General features: G+C 40.5%; 1 protein-coding gene across 6 annotated transcripts in view; it reads right to left on the minus strand.

The window, feature by feature from the left end:
- The window catches only part of TEC (tec protein tyrosine kinase), a 149,987-nt gene that overhangs the window by 20,973 nt on the left and 111,677 nt on the right, over positions 1-17,337 (minus strand). For all 6 annotated transcript variants that reach the window (XM_040238157.1, XM_040238158.1, XM_040238154.1 and 3 more), the window contains 4 exons: positions 15,553-15,599; positions 13,724-13,896; positions 9,516-9,581; positions 1,825-1,879 (listed from right to left, as the gene is read on the minus strand). In XM_040238157.1, coding sequence (XP_040094091.1) covers positions 1,825-1,879; positions 9,516-9,581; positions 13,724-13,896; positions 15,553-15,599 — 341 coding nt within the window. The remainder of the gene's footprint in view (positions 1-1,824; positions 1,880-9,515; positions 9,582-13,723; positions 13,897-15,552; positions 15,600-17,337) is intronic.

Genomic DNA, 17,337 nt, shown 5'->3' on the forward strand with positions numbered 1-17,337 from the left:
GTATATGAGGTTATTGATATTTCTCCCAGCAATCTTGATTTCAGCTTGTCCTTCAACCAGCCCAGCAGTTTGCATGATGTACTCTGCATATAAGTTAAACAAGCAAGGTGACAATATACAGCTGTGACATACTCCTTTCCCAATTTGGAACCAGTTTGTTGTTCCATGTCTGGTTCTAACTGTTGCTTTTTGACCTGCATACAGATTTCTCAAGAGGCAGGTAAGGTCGTCCGGTATTCCCACCTTTTAAAGAATATTCCAGTTTTTTGTGATCCACACTGTCAAAGGCTTTGGCGTAGTCAATAAAGCAGAAGTAGGTGTTTTTCTGGAACTCTCTGCTTTTTCGATGATCCAATGGATGTTGGCAATTTGATCTCTGAATCAAGCACGATCACCTGCTATTGCTCTCTTCCAGTATGGGCTTTCCACGTGGCACTGATGGTAAAGAACCTGCCTGCCAATGCAGGAGATGCAAAAGACCTGGGTTCAATCCCTGGGTCCGGAGGATCCCCTGGAGGAGGAAATGGCAACCCACTCCAGTTTTCTTGCCTGGAGAATCCCATGGACAGAGGAGCCTGGCAGGCTACAGTTCATAGGGTCACAAAGAGTCAGACACAACTGAAGCAACTTAGCATACTGCTCTCTCAACATACACTACAAGAAATAAGCAATAAGCACCCAACCCAACCAAACCTCAACTAGGGATAAGAAGCAGGAGATAAAATGAGAAAGCACAGGTTTAAAAGAACTATTACTAAATAGAATAACTAGGTCATAAATGCAGAGAACTGTAGAGACCATCTTTTAATACAACATCTCTGCCTTACAGGTGTAAAAAACAGACTAGAAAAGTCACAGCTAGACTTGGATGGGTCTCCTTATTCAGTCCACTTAGCTTCCTCTAGACTAGATTTCATCTTGCCACTGTAATTCTTTCTAAAGTGCAAGAATTTTAGCACATTTCTAAGGGCAACTAAATACTGTGTTAACACTTCATTTATAAAAGATAGCATATAAGATTGATGTTAAAACTGTTTTAAAACAACTTGAGGCAAAAAAGAAAAATACACATAAGTACTAACATTAAGGTAGCAAATGATAAATCAGTAAGAAACAGTAAAGAAAATGTTGGCCAAGTATAGCTATTATCCACTGTTATAAATCTGCTGACAGGAGTTTGAGCAAACTCCTGGAGATAGTGAAGGACAGGGAAGCCTGGCCTGCTGCAGTCCATGGGGTCGCAAAAAGTCAGACACGACTGGGTGACTAAACAATAGTGAGTTTTTCCCCCCTTGAAAAACACACACTGGAGTTCTGATCCCTAGTACTTCAGAATGTGACCTTCTGTGGAGATTTACAGAGGCAATCAAGAGACAATGAGGCCATGGGGCGGGGAGCCCTATTTCTATGTGGCTGGAGTCCTCATAAAAGGGAAATCTGGACACAGAGCCAGATATGCATAGAGGAAAGAACCACAGGGAGAAAGGGGGAGAGGCCTCATTCAGATCCCTCCCTCACGGCCCCCGAAGGAGCCCCGCCTGCTGACAGCTGGATTTCAGGTTTCTAACCTTCAGATCCATGAAACAACAAACTCCTGCTTGTGGTACTCTAGCACAGCACTCAGTGTGTGGTACTTTGTTTACAGTAGCCCCAGGAAACAAATATAGCAGCCTTCACTTTTAAATGACTTAGAAAAAATTTGTACTTACATCATGCTATTTTTTTAGGCCTTGGTCACAGAGGTAGGTGGAATTACTAATCAGGAATTCATTTCAATTGATTCTGTGCTGGAACCAAACCCACAAAACAAGTACAAACACTTACCTCACTTCTAAGGAGTTGCTCTGCTTTGCTCCTATTCATATTTCTGCAATACCATCTGAACAGAAAAAGATATGTTTAAGACCTGAGGTATTTCAATTGTTCTGGTTTTTTTTAGAATTAGCAAGGCAATACTGCTCACCATTGACAAACAATAAATAAGAACAAGATATCATACATATTCTCTATAAAATAGAAAACCACTAGTAACATTTGGATGTACATACTTGTGGACTTTTTCTACCCATATTTTTATAAAGACCCATATGTATGCTAACATTCTCATTTTCATTATTAAAGTGAGATCAAACTATACTTGCTGTATCAGAACCTGGATTTTTTCACTTAACAGTGTACCACACACATCTTTGCAAAGCAATATAGTTCACATTCTTGATGTGCCATAATTTATTTAAGCTCTTCTTTATTAGTTAACATAAAAATCATTTCTAATTTTTCACTATTATAATAACAGCAAGAATGAATTTTATCCCACGGACTCAAATATGCAGGAAATGTCACTACAATATTGTCTTTAATTCAAAATCTAATCCCAAGCCTCCATCCCACCAACAGGCAGTAGATTTCATCTCAACTTATCATGAAGACTCCCCTAGTGAACTTCACCAAGATCCCAAGTGTTGAAAGAAACAGAGCAAAATAGAAGAGGAGGCCTCCTGGGTCTTCCAGACGTACTGCTTCTAGCACAGTCCTAACCCCTGGTAGCCTCCTCAGGTGTGCTGTAGGAATTCCCCCACAGCCAAGCAGTGGCGCCTGCCCTCCCTGCTCTGTGCTAAGCCCCTGCATATCAGCACCCCTTTTAACCCTTGGGAAATTTGTCCTAAGGAAAGATGGATACTGCCATCTCCCACTTCATACTCAGAAGTATACCCCTTCCCTTGCTTTCTGCAGCTCAATCTCTCCATGGGACTATGAGCAAGTTGGCCAAAGATCAACTCAAATTGTCAGGTTTATTTATTTTTTTGGCCGTGTGACATGTGGAATCTTAATTCCCAACCAGGAATCCATGCCCACACCTCCCACCGCCCCCACACCCCTCCCCGTGTAGGAAGCATGGAACCTTAACCACTGAACTGCTAGATAAGTCCCTCAAATTGTCAGCTTTACACTTGAGTTTTTGTTCTCTGTTGTTTTGTTTTAGATGGCCTTTCGTGGGCAGAACCCTCCACCAGTCATATTTCCTGAGGGTTCCAATATTACAAAACTTAGCTTGGCCCCTCTAAACACATGAATTTTTTATCACTGTTTCAGGCTTTTATAAGAGGATGAGCACCTGCTTTTGGCCCAGCAAACACCACGAGACTGGCCAATACAAAGGCCTTTCCTGACTGAGGAAGAAAAAATACAAAGAAAAAAAATATAAGATCTTTTTTTGTCAAGATTCTTTTTTTTTTTTTTTGTCAAGATTCTTTTAAGCAGTTGTAGCAGCCAAACACAAATTCTAATCTCAATACAAGCCAGTAACTTATTTTATTTGGAGCCTGAAATGATTAACCAGGCCTCAGAATTGTGGGTATTAAGATCTCATTTCTGTGGACCCCACTTTATGAACTGGGACCACATTCAACAAAGCTATAGTTCTGATCAATTTCTGAAAGCAATTGAAAAATGAAATAAAGGAGGAGAGGACTTCCCCATCTGTCCAGTGGTTAAGACTTCACGTCTCAATGCAGGAGGTGTGGGTTTGATCCTTGATTGGGGAGCTAAGATCCTACATGCCTTGCAACCAAAAAAAAAAAAAAAACCGAAACATAAAACAGAAACAACATTGTTAACAAATTTACTAAAGACTTTTAAAATGGTTTACATTAAAAAAAAAAAAAGGAGAACAGATTGGATTCTGCATGTCCCTAAAGCTTTCTCACTGATAGAGAAAATATTTATCTTCTTAAAAACAGTCTTAAGAACAGTAACTGGGGCTCTCATTATGCATTATAAACCAGCAGGATCTGAAAGACTGAAAAATATTCTCTTAACTAATCGGAGAAGGCAATGGCCACCCACTCTAGTACTCTTGCCTGGAAAATCCCATGGATGGAGGAGCCTGGTGGGCTGCAGTCCATGGGGTCACTAAGAGTCAGACACAATTGAGCGACTTCACTTTTACTTTTCACTTTCATGCACTGGAGAAAGAAATGGCAACCCAGTCCAGTGTTCTTGCCTGGAGAATCCCAGGGATGGGCAAGCCTGGTGGGCTGCCATCTGGGGTCGCACAGAGTCGGACACCACTGAAACGACTTAGCAATAGCAGCAGCAGCAACTAATCAAAGATCCAAGCCCATATTCTCACAGCAAGAGTAAACAATGGAGGTTTAGTCTCACATTCACATGCAAGTAGTCAGTAAAACTAGACTGTGGCTTTCAAGAGGAATTAGATATAAGAAACTCAGAGGGAAAAAAAAGAGGTGCTTTCCTCACTTAGTATATTCAAGCTCCTAGGAAGGCATAAAGAAAATAAGGAAAGAAAAGGAATTCACAGCACAAATCCTGTTCTAAGCAGTCATTTTTATGGCATTTGCAGGTTCTCCAGAAAGGATGCTCTCTTTCCCTAGAATAGAAACTCTAAATAGACACTAAAGTATATGTAGAAGGAAAGAAAACAGGAAGGAGTGATGAGCAAATCAAAAGATGAATCAACTTGTGGCTCTTGGTGAGTATTTCCTAACGGTTCTTTGCGGCTTCTTTGTCTCTTCTATGATACCTGTCACCGGGCAAGGAGGGCGAGACAAGAGGGAAAGGATAGAGGGAAAGGATGCTGAACACATCCTATGGGAAAGAACGATGCACAGGGTGGGAACGTGAGGAAGCACACATGGTGAGGAGGAGAGCTACAGCTCTAGGCCAGCACGCGCATCTCCCACAAGACTGGTACACAAACACCTATGGGAGGTCAGTCAGTTCCCCTTGGTCAAGGTACAATATATCTCTAGAAACAACATCTAGGATTTCTAAGTAACCTGTCATTCCCTTCTCAGATATCAAAACCCTAATGGGAATGAGGGTTTCAGATTGGCTAGTCACTTCAAACGCTTAAAGGGACAGGACTTCATGGTGGTGTCTGAATCGAGGGGAAAAGCAGATTTAGGGATACTGAGTCCTTTCTGGAAAGGAAGGATCCTAGCCAAGCTTCTTGGGGAGGGTGGGCTGGGTAAATTATAAAAAGGAGGCAACAGGTATAAATTAACAAACAAACAAACAAAAAATTGAAAACAACCAATCAATGAGCTATAAATCTTAACCAGTTCTCAATTTGGGCCTTGCCTTCTGGATCACCCATGTAGTCTTGTCCTGGACTATTCCCGTCTAAGGGCCCTTGCATTTCTGTCACCTTCTTCCTTTAATGTGCTTCCATCAAGAACATATTCCTGACAACCACAGTGAGTCCAGTTTCTTTCCTGCAGCACTTCTGCTGGTTCTGTCCTCCCCCAACTGGGACCTGACGTAGAGGTGAGAACCAGGGTACTGACACCCCGGGAGCTGTAGGTTGGCAGTCCTGAGTCCAGCCCAGGGGACAACCACTGCCTGGGACTCCTCCTGCCCCCAAACAAACAGCAGAGGGGCTCTTGATTCAGTTCAGTTCAGTTCAGTCGCTCAGTCATGTCCGACTCTTCGCAACCCCATGGACCACAGCATGCCAGGCCTCCCTGTCCATCACCAACTCCCAAAGTTTACTCAACTTGTGTCCATTGAGTCAGTGATGCCATCCAACCATCTCATCCTCTGTCATCCCCTTCTCTTCCTGCCTTCAATCTTTCCCAGCATCAGGGTCTTTTCCAATGAGTCAGTTTTTCACATCAGATGGCCAAAGCATTGGACTTTCAGCATCAACATCAGTCCTTCCAATGAACACTCAGTACTGATCTCCTTTAGGGTGGATTGGTTGGATCTTCTTGCAGTCCAAGGGACTCTCAAGAGTCTTCTCCAACACCACAGTTCAAAGGCATCAATGCTTCGGTGCTCAGTTTTCTTTAGAGTCCAACTCTCACATCCATACATGATTAATGCAAAAACCATAGCCTTGACTAGACAGACCTTTGTTGGCAAAGTAATTGTAAGGCTCGGAGAACCGCACTCTGAAAAGGACACTCAGGGACAGCCTCTAGTGGACTGACAAAGTTTATTATCCAATTGTGTAGTTTTATAATTTTCAGAGAATAGAGCATAAGGCTGTCTTGCACGTAGCCATTCCAGATAAACATTAAAGCATTCAAGCATAAAATACAGTTCCCACCGCCCAAGCCATAACATAGCTTTGGTGAGACTCTAAAGGGAGTCTTATCATGAAACAACAGTCCTTGCTCTCAGAAACAGGTGGTCAGAAGGAAGCCTTCGAGTGCTTCAAGGCCGGGCGTATTGACCCTTCGTCATCTGTTCCCAGCCTTGGGCACTCAGTGAACGCTCATAACCCTTTGTTATGCTCGTCCCAGCTTCCAACCTTCGTCATGAGTGGAGCAAATACATTTTCAGTATTTGCTTAAAGCCTTCCAGCTCCTCCGCAGTAATGTCTCTGCTTTTTAATATGCTCTCTAGGTTGGTCATAACTTTCCTTCCAAGGAGCAAGCATCTTTTAATTTCATGGCTGCAGTCACCATCTGCAATGATTTTGGAGCCCCCCAAAATAAAATCTGTCACTGTTTCCACTGTTTCCCCATCTATTTCCCATGAAGTGATGGGACCAGATGCCATGATCTTCGTTTTCTGAATGCTGAGCTTTAAGCCAACTTTTTCACTCTCCTCTTTCACTGTCATCAAGATCCTCTTTAGTTCTTCTTCACTTTCTGCCATAAGAGTGGTGTCATCTGCCTATCTGAGGTTATTGATATTTCTCCCGGCAATCTTGATTTCAGCTTGTGCTTCTTCCAGCCCAGCATTTCTCAGTAGTAGGAGCTGAGAGAGGGCATCAGAGGGCAGACAGACTAAAACCACAATCACAGAAACTAGCCAATCTAGTCACATGGACCACAGCTTTGTCTAACTCAGTGAAACTAAGCCATGCCGTGTAGGGCCACCCAAGACAGACGGGTCTTGGTGGAGAGTTCTGACAAAATGTGGTCCACTGGAGAAGGGAATGGCAAACCACTTCAGTATTCTTGCCTTGAGAATCCCATGAACAGTAAGCAAGGTAAAAAGATAGGACACTAAAAGATGAACTCCCCAGGTTGGTAGGTGCCCAGTATGCTACTGGAGATCAGTGGAGAAATAACTCCCGAAAGAAAGAAGAGACAGAGCCAAACCAAAAACAACACCCAGCTGTAGATGTGACTGGTGATGGAAGCAAGGTCTGATACTGTAAAGAGCAATATTGCATAGGAACCTGGAATGTTAGGTCCATGAATCAAGGCAAATTGGAAGTGGTCAAACAGGAGATGGCAAGAGTGAACATTGACATTCTAGGAATCAGCGAACTAAAATGGACTGGAATGGGTGAATTTAACTCAGATGACCATTAAATCTACTCCTGTGGGCAAGAATCCCTTAGAAGAAATGGAGTAGCCATCATAGTCAATGAAAGAGTCTGAAATGCAGTACTTGGAGGCAATCTCAAAGACGACAGAATGATCTCTGTTTGTTGCCAAGGTAAACCATTCAATATCACAGTAATCCAAGTCTATGCCCCGACCAGTAATGCTGAAGAAGCTGAAGTTGAACAGTTCTATGAAGACCTGTAAGACCTTTTAGAACTAACACCCAAAAAAGATGTCCTTTTCATTATAGGGGACTAGAACTCAAAAGTAGGAAGTCAAGAAACACCTGGAGTAACAGGCAAACTTGGCCTTGGAGTATAGAATGAAGCAGGATAAAGGCTAATAGAGTTTTGCCAAGAGAATGCAATGGTCATAGCAAACACCCTCTTCCAACCAACCTCAACAAACAACACAAGAGAAGACTCTACACATAGCAAAAATAAGACCAGGAGCTGACTGTGGCTCAGATCATGAACTCCTTATTGCTCTTGAGTCAGCAGCTGGCAAAAAGGTTTTTAACCTTGGAGACATTTAAGATGTATTACAAGATGGGCTTTAGCAAAATCCAATACCAACTGTGGCATGGAAAGACAGCAGGAGTCAGCACTGAGAACAGGTTTTTCATCTCTCATGCAGCCAGAACTGGCACCCTGCCACATGGTATCCCCAACCTTGGGCGGAAGCCAGCTGAGGGGGCTCCCACAACAAGTCCCCTTAATCACTCAGAGGTGGAGTCAGGCACGCAAAAAATGCATGGCAATGCATCATAAACTTCCTAAAACCCTTATGTGTAATCCCGTGAGTCACAGGGGGTAGTCTTACATTCAGATAAGGATTATCTGGTTTCCAAGCACTTCCCTCCTCAAATTATCAGTCACTTCTCTACCAGATCCCTTTAAAATCAGGTCCAAGTTTCTACCTTTAGCATCTTCCCTAAATTCTAAAGATATGCTCTATTTTCCTAAAACTTATTTCAGAGCAAAAACACTATTTTAGTCACATGTTTTTTATACCCTCATCTACTTCTAAAACATCTTTCAAGGGGTCACACCACTGGGAGCTATGACTTTTGAATCCGTCAATCCTTTTCTAGACTTTTAAGGTACACTCATGTTATAGGAAGTGACATGGACAGAGGAAACAGCTTTGTGTTGGAGGTGGTGGTGATGGTGTTGTTTTTAAAGAAGTGAATGAAGCATCAAAATACCACCTCAGAATGACCACAAACAGTATTTGGTATATTTGAGCCTCTCACTAAAACCTGGCCACACACTGCTAGTGGGCGTATGAACAGCAGCCTGCTTGCTTTCTCTGAAAAGTAATTTGACAGCATGCTTTAGAAGTCTTATGAAGTTCAAAACTACTCTTTAGCCCAGTACGTAGGTTTTTAAAGATCTAGTTTAAAACAATAAGCAGAAAGAGGTATCCCAGTATTTTTACATAGCAAAGATGCCAAAACATTCATGCCACACAAATAAGAAAATGATTTTATAAATTACTGCACATCCATGTGGCTATATGCCTGCTTGTACTCCTTAAGATCTCAGACAGTGCATGATATATTCTAAGGTCTCAGTAAATATTTGAAGAATGAAATATAGTACAATTATGAAAATGTTTTTGAAGAACATTTAATGGTATGAGGAAATAATATACTGTTAAGTGAATTAAACAGGATATAAAATAGTATATACAGCATGATTCTATTTTTTTAAAACAGTAAAAAGATTGAAAGAAAATATACAAATGTTGACAGAGTTCAGATCTAGTTGATTTATAATTTTTCCTTATTAACATTTTCATATTTTCAAACAATTTTAAAATAATAATCACATATTATTATTATAGTTAGAAAAAATAATCAAATGCTTTTCTAAAGGCAACTCTAGAAAACTGTATTTTCATTTCTTAAATGACTGAACAATGAGCTGTATTTCAAAGCCAGTTAAGCGGTGATTTGTTTAAAATCAATTTAATTATATTCACTTCTGTAACTCGATTCACACATAGTATGTTCAGGTGAAGTGTATAATAGAAACTAATTCTTACAGCATCATTTACCATCTTAGACAATTGAGTTAAAAATAAGTTAGTATCAACTCATAAAGACAGTTAAAGATAACCGTTAGTCTCCGAGATGCCTTACATAATTAGGAAAAGAAAAACAATGTCTGGTTCTCCACATTCACAAAATAATCTTTTACTTACTCATATTGATCTAAGTTGTTTGATTTCTTTCCTGTCACATAATTACTTGGGATATATCCTTCACTCCTAGAAATGAGAAAATTACTTTAGATAAACTGAAATTATTTTACTGACAGAGTATTAAGAGGAAAATTACTGCCCTTCTGGAATAATTAAAGTATAATATTGCCTAAAGCTTATAAGAAAGATTGGCTTACCCTCAATAAGTCAATACATCTACAGTATTTGATGCTTTACAAAGGACTTCCTCATTGGATCCTTACAAAAATTCTGAGGTAGGTAGACATTCTTGTACCCACTTTTCGGTGGGGGAAACCAAAGCTTAGGAAGATTGAGACTTTCTCAAGGGGCTCAGAACTAGCCAGCAACAGGGTCAGAATATGAACTCTGAACTTGTGACTCGGTTCAGAGCCCTTCCTAATGTTCTGTGGTGCTTCTCTTGAATTCACACTTTCTGAGGATGTTTTAAAGAAACCACTACTTCAGGAAAGTGGCAGTGTTGGATGAAAACAACTCCCACTGCAACCCCACGACAGTCTGTGCAGTGCATGCTTTCACAGAGAGTAATCCCTAACATCTACATCAGCATCATCTGGTCACTGGGTAAACGACAAATTCCTGGGTCCTACTCAAGAGACATGAACTGAGGAGGCCTGTGTGGGGCCAGGGAACCTTGCATTTTTACCCCAGATGACTCCTGTGCACATTAAAGTTTAAGGAGCAATCATAGTAGGTAGAATCTTGGCTGCAGCCAAGAATTTCAGCAGAAAAAGAGATATATGTATAAAATTTCTAAGTTGAGTAAAAAATTCTATAATTCTGAATTTGAACTGTTGGTAACAATTCATAATACATGCACAGATAAGAGCGTATATATGTGGCTCTGCGCACTGAGAAAGGCCTAGTAGCAAGGACAATCCAGCAGCAATAGGATCCTAGCACCCCACCTGTTGTCTTTAAATATTATTTCGTATGAAAAGGGGCCAGAACTCTATGGGAAATGACAAATTGCAGGTTTGACCAGGAAAAACACAAGAATGAAACTGAGCTCTTTTATTTTATTCAGAAAGCAAGGAAGCTGAGAAAGAAAAGCTAAAAGGACCCCTAACAAAAATAGCTACCATTGACGCATGATGGGACAATCCAAGCAAAAAGAATAATGACTGCAATAGAAAAAAACCAAATATGAAACTATCTATGCTTCTCCTTCTGTTTAGTCGCTCAGTCATGTCTGACTCTTTCCAACCGCATGGACTATAGCCCACCAGGCTCTTCTATCCATGGGATTTCCCAGGCAAGAATACTTGGAAATGGATTGCCATTTCCTTCTCCAGGGGATCTTCCTGACCCAGGAAGTGAACCCACGTCTCCTGCATTGATTGGCAGGTGGGTTCTTTACCACTGAGCCACCTGGGAAGCCGAAAAGTATCCATAATAACACTTTTAAAAGTATTGGTTACCACTGTTATCAGCAGAGGAAGCTTGGTCATCAGAATTAGAAAAATCACCATTTTGCTATCCTTAGTGAAATAATCGATCTAAGCAATAATCATCAATGGATGCTAAAATCATTAAGTGAAACATTGATGAAGAATTTTATGATGGAGGAATAAAGTTGACAAACATACCTCAGGTATGTTTACCTGCGTAACCTTGGCATCATAAAAAGTGGAACCACCAGATATACGGGACATAGATACATATTAAACAACACCATGTGGAAGCAAATAGCTTAATCTAGATTGTGGCTCACTATAGAGAAAAAGATCTGGTTTCATCAATAAATCAAAAATGAGGGGAACAAAGGACAGGGATTGTTTTGGAATAAAAGAGAGACATGAGACATGTCAGCCAAAATGTATTGTGTGGACCTCGTTTTAATCTTGAGTAAACTGTAAAATTACAGATTAGAGCTAATATCAAGGGAAACCAGAATTACAGAGTTGGTACTATCCTTAAACCTGGGCCAGAAGGGCCCCTGTTCTGACCTCACACTTTCGAGGGAATGCTAAAGTCCATCATTCCTCAGCTGGACCATCATCTGAAACTATGGCCTCAGAATTCGCTGCTATTGCCAAGTCCTACATGGGCCTTTCCAAGGGGTTTCATTCTCTGAAAACCAAATGATGCTGCTTGCATGCACTCCTCCAGCCCAGGTCCAGGCAGTGACCAAGCTGGGAGGTGGCTTTTGCCAACCAAATGGACAGAATTTGGATGTGCAGCTGGGAGATGCACATGGTGCGTGTGAGACGGAACCAGGGACAGAAGGAAAGGGAGAAGGGCGATACCCTGGGGAGACGGCCAGCCCTCTGCGCACTGTCACATTCCGGCACAGAACTGCAAGCCAAACCTTGCTTTCCTTGTCATTTTGGAGGTATGTTTGTCAAGTTGGAGCATAAATTATATCTTATTCACTGGTTTGTCAGCTTGACCTATAAATATTTAAATATTTGATATCTGGGCTTTTATTTGTACTCTTCTTCTAGTCCTGAAAATGCTGGGGGAAAGCCTACAGATGAATTTTTAAAATTATTATTCTATTACAATGTTGGGGTTCCCTGGTGGCTCAGACGGTAAAGAAACTGCCTGCAATCAGGAGACCCAGGTACAATCTCTGGGTGAGGAAGATCCCTTGGAGAAGACAATGGCTACCCACTCCAGTATTCTTGCCTGGAGAATTCTATGGACAGAAGAGCCTGGTGTGCTATAGCCCATGGGGTCACAGAAAGTCGGACATGGCTGAGCAACTAACACACACACACGATGACACAGCAGTTGTTTAAAAAACTCTTTCACAGTTAAACTTGGGGGTGAAATTTCACAATGATTTGAATCTACTTTTAAATACTCAAAAAAAAAAAAAAGGAACACTTGGGAAGATTTTTTTTTTTTAATAGGAAGATTTTAATATTATGACTGACCAATTTCTGAAGTCAAGTGACAAGAGGCTCCATTAAACTATTACATATCTTTTGGATATGTCTACAATTTAAAAAAAAAAATCTTGTTTGGCAAAAAAAAAAAAAAAGCAGTGATGACCTTCCTGTAAACATAGATGAACAGGTTTCCATAAAGGTACTAATGCACAGCACTCAGGAGATATACCACTACTAAGAAGTGAGCAGCAGACACAGGCCCTGCCCAATCCAGAAGCTTCCATTGCTTCTCCAGCAGTGACCCTGGAACTGGGGGTGGGGCAGGAGGTAAGAAAGTGGATTTGCATGAAGGGACCAGTCCATTCTGAAGGAGATCAGCCCTGGGATTTCTTTGGAAGGAATGATGCTAAAGCTGAAACTCCAGTATTTTGGCCACCTCATGCGAAGAGTTGACTCATTGGAAAAGACTCTGATGCTGGGAGGGATTGGGGGCAGGAGGAGAAGGGGACGACCTAGGATGAGATGGCTGGATGGCATCACTGACTCGATGGACGTGAGTCTGAGTGAACTCTGGGAGTTGGTGATGGACAGGGAGGCCTGGCGTGCTGTGATTCATGGGGTCGCAAAGAGTCGAACACGACTGAGCGACTGAACTGAATTGAACTGAACGCTCTAATCAGGACAAAAAGTCCTCCTCTTCTTATTCACAGGAACTTAGAATAAAAACAGGGTTATACTACAGAGGTAAGCACAGGATACAGAGCTTTCCTAATGAAGCTTAAGACACCCCACCCCCACCACCGGCAATGTTTATCATATTTACCCACTATTTACCAATAATAAGGTTGAAAGTATTATTCTCTTTAAATCCTATTTAGTATAAATAATGTCTGTTTTTAAACTTCTTGAATGTATGTATTTTAGACATAGGCACATACACACATACATATAGACAGACACACACTCACATTCTTTCTTTCTACAACCAATCTAAGATTACTTATTTACTTTGAGGGGGAGGGGGATGGGAAGAGACCTAAAATGTAATTTCCCCCAAGATCAAAACAATCCAATTCAAACATACAATGGATGAGAAATAGACCAGTGTAATGGATTCTAATTTCTGGAAAGAAGTGGTTGATCCACTTACACTTATTGTACACTTATTGTACACTAAGAATACACTGTGCTACTAAAAAGTAATAATGTATATTTTCATTTATGGCTGCTGAACTGGTCTCACTACATAACAGTTACAGATTATCATCTTCTCGCTCAGTATTTAACTCCCAGCCACCCACTGTGTATCATCCACAGGGAGGGAATACCTACCCGTATTTATCTCTTGCTTTCCACCAGTGAACATCATTCTTTTCCAATATGATATACTCCTGGCCTCTCTCCAGTCTGAGATCATGTGCTTCTGTCGCTTGGAAATCATACATGGCTACAACTATTTCTTCACCATTTTCTTCTTCAGGCGGAATTGGTGGAGGAGGCCTTCGCTAAGAAATGGAAATGTGAAAGTTTAGTCTTCCATGTGAAACTGGGTGTGAAGTAAAACACTAAGCCACTGCATACTGCCACAGAATAAACTCTACCTAAAATAAGCTGCAGACTCTCCACCCATGAGTTTGAGGATATTGATGCTACTGGGCCTCTCATGGGTTTCAGAACACAGGACAAGAGCAAAAACTGTCTTTAAATATCAAAAGGATTCTTCTCGGTGTCAGGATTAACTTACCAGGGAGAGGCAAGGGTAGAATGTGAGTAGAAATAACGACTAGAAGCAGATCCACCATTTAACGGCCTACAGTGGGGAAAAGACCTACTTTCATCAGGTCTCCCACTTGAAGGAATCTACTTCTTCATGCCTACTATGTGCAAGGTACACTCTAAGTACATAGCTGGCATATTTCTTCTTTTCTTCTTTTTTTTTTTTTTAATTTTAAATTGAAATATATACTTGGGCTTCCCTGGTAGCTCAGCTGGTAAAGAATTCGCCTGCAATGCAGAAGACCTCAGTTTGACTCCTGGGTCAGGAAGTTCCCCTGGAGAAGGGATAGGCTACCCAACCCAGTATTCTTGCCTGGTGAATCTCCATGGACAGAGAAGCCTGGTGGGCTACAGTCCCTGGGGTTGCAAAGAGTTGGACATGACTAAGCGACTAAGTACAGCATAGCACATAGTTAACTTACAATGCTGCATTCGTTTCTGGTATACAGCGAAGTGATTCAGTATATACTCTTTTTCATATTGTTTTCATTATGGTTTATTATAGGATACTGAATACAGCTCCCTATGCTATAGAGTAGGATCTTGCTGTTTATCTTCTTTATATATAATAGTTCCTATCTGCTAATCTCAAACTCCTAATTTACCCCCATACCCCGCCTTTCCCCTTGGGTAACCCTAAGTTTCCTTCCTCTGTGAGTCTGTTTCTGTTTTGCAAATAAGTTCATTTGCATCCTCATTTATTCTTAGTAGAAATTCCATAAGCATATATAATTTCCATTTTATAACTAAGCAAACAATGGTTTAAAGTCACCCACATCAGATTCGTGCTGGATCAGGTCCCTCCCAAATCCAAAGTATATGTGTTTTCTACCATACTCCACTATTCATAGGTATATCATTAAATCACTAGTCATTCCTTTGTCATAATACTGTGGTCTCAAGACTGAAATATTCCTCTAAAGTCCCACATTGCTTGAATAATATTCAAAGCCAAAATATAGGCAGAATGCCAGATGATAATAGGGCCCCCAGTGATGATTTCTGATACATTTAAATAAATATTATTTGACACCAAAAACATCAAGTTAAGCCATAATCTATCCATTTCTAATATGATCCATGCAGGAGGCAACATCACAGGACTGAACAAAAACACACTTGGTAAACACATGCTTAAAAAAGTTAGGGGCTTCCCTGGTGGCTCAGACAGTAAAGAATCTACCTGCAATGTGGGAGACCTGGGTTCGATCCCTGGGTCAGAAAGATCACCTGGGGAAGGGCATAGCTACTGACTCCAGTGTTCTTGCCTGGAAAATCCCACGGATAGTGGAGCCTAGCAGGCTACAGTCCATGGGTCGCAAAAAGTTACACATGAATGAGCGACTATCTCTTTCATCACCTTCCAAACGTTAAAGACCACCTACTTTCTTTATTTCTGGCGCTGGCGTTGGAGGTAGTGCTTTTCTTATACCTAAAAATACAACAACAAGATGGGTTAAAATGCCATCTAACAATGATTGACAGTTTTAAGGAAGAGTAAACATAACAAGAAATCCACTCTGACTCTCTCACTCTGGTGCATGCTGCTTGCAATACTATTTTAGAACAGATTTCTTGAACGGACTGTAAATGCCATAGGGATTGAGGCCACGTGTTATTCATTGTAAGCAAATGGGATTACCTCAGAACCAAAAATCTTCTGCTCAGCAAAGGAAAACCATCAACAAAATGAAAAGGCAACCAACAGAAGGGGAGAAAACAGTTGCAACCCACATATCTGAGAAGGGGTTAGTATCCAAAATATACAAGGAACTCATACAACTCAATAGTGAATTAATAATTCAGTAAAAAGTGGACAAAGGACCTAAAGAGACTTTTTTTTTTAAGAAGACATACAAACAGCCAAGAGGTACCTTAAAAGGTGCTCAGCATAACTAATCATTAGGAAAATGCAAATTAAAACCAGGAATAAGATACCAACTCATACGTACTAGGATAGCAATTTATAAAACCCACATGTGAAAGTGGGCACCCTTGTCTTGTTCCCGACTTTAGGGGAAATGCTTTCAATTATTTACCACTAAGGATAATGTTTGCTGTGGGTTTGTCATATATAGCTTTTATTATGTTGAGGTATGTTCCTTCTATTCCTGCTTTCTGGAGAGTTTTTATCATAAATGGATGTTGAATTTTGTCAAAGGCTTTCTCTACATCTATTGAGATAATCATATGGCTTTTATTTTTCAATTTCTTAATGAGGTGTATTACATTGATTGATTTGCGGATATTGAAGAATCCTTGCATCCCTGGAATAAAGCCCACTTGGTCATGATGTATGATCTTTTTAATGTGTTGTTGGATTCTGATTGCTAGAATTTTGTTAAGGATTTTTGCATCTATGTTCATCAATGATATTGGCCTGTAGTTTTTTGTGTTTTTTTTTTGTGGCATCCTTGTCAGGTTTTGGTATTAGGGTGATGGTGGCCTCAGAGAATGAGTTTGGAAGTTTACCTTCCCCTGCAATTTTCTGGGAGAGTTTGAGTCGGATAGGTGTTAGCTCTTCTCTAAATTTTTGGTAGAATTCAGTTGTGAAGCCATCTGAACCTGGGCTTTTGTTTCCTGGAAGATTTCTGATTACAGTTTCAATTTCCATGCTTGTGATGGGTGTGTTAAGATTTTCTATTTCTTCCTAGTTCAGTTTTGGAAAGTTGTACTTTTCTAAGAATTTGTCCATTTCTTCCAAGTTGTCCATTTTATTGGCATATAATTGCTGATAGTAGTCTCTTATGATCCTTTGTATTTCTGTGTTATCTGTTGTGATCTCTCCATTTTAATTTCTAATTTTACTGATTTGATTTTTCTCCCTTTGTTTCTTGATGAGTTTGGCTAATGGTTTGTCAATTTTATTTGTCCTCTCAAAGAACCAGCTTTTGGCTTTGTTGATTTTTGCTATGGTCTCTTTTGTTTCTTTTGCATTTATTTCTGCCCTAATTTTAAAGATTTCTTTCCTTCTACTAACCCTGGGGTTCTTCGTTTCTTCCTTTTCTAGTTGCTTTAGGTGTCAGGTTAGGTTATTTATTTGACTTTTTTCTTGTTTCTTGAGGTATGCCTGTATTGCTATGAACCTTCCCCATGGCACTGCTTTTACAGTGTCCCACAGGTTTTGGGTTGTTGTGTTTTCATTTTCATTCATTTTTATGCATGTTTTG

Source organism: Oryx dammah, unplaced genomic scaffold, assembly GCF_014754425.2.
Source record: "Oryx dammah isolate SB20612 unplaced genomic scaffold, SCBI_Odam_1.1 HiC_scaffold_3, whole genome shotgun sequence".
Taxonomy (NCBI): Eukaryota; Metazoa; Chordata; class Mammalia; order Artiodactyla; family Bovidae; genus Oryx; species Oryx dammah.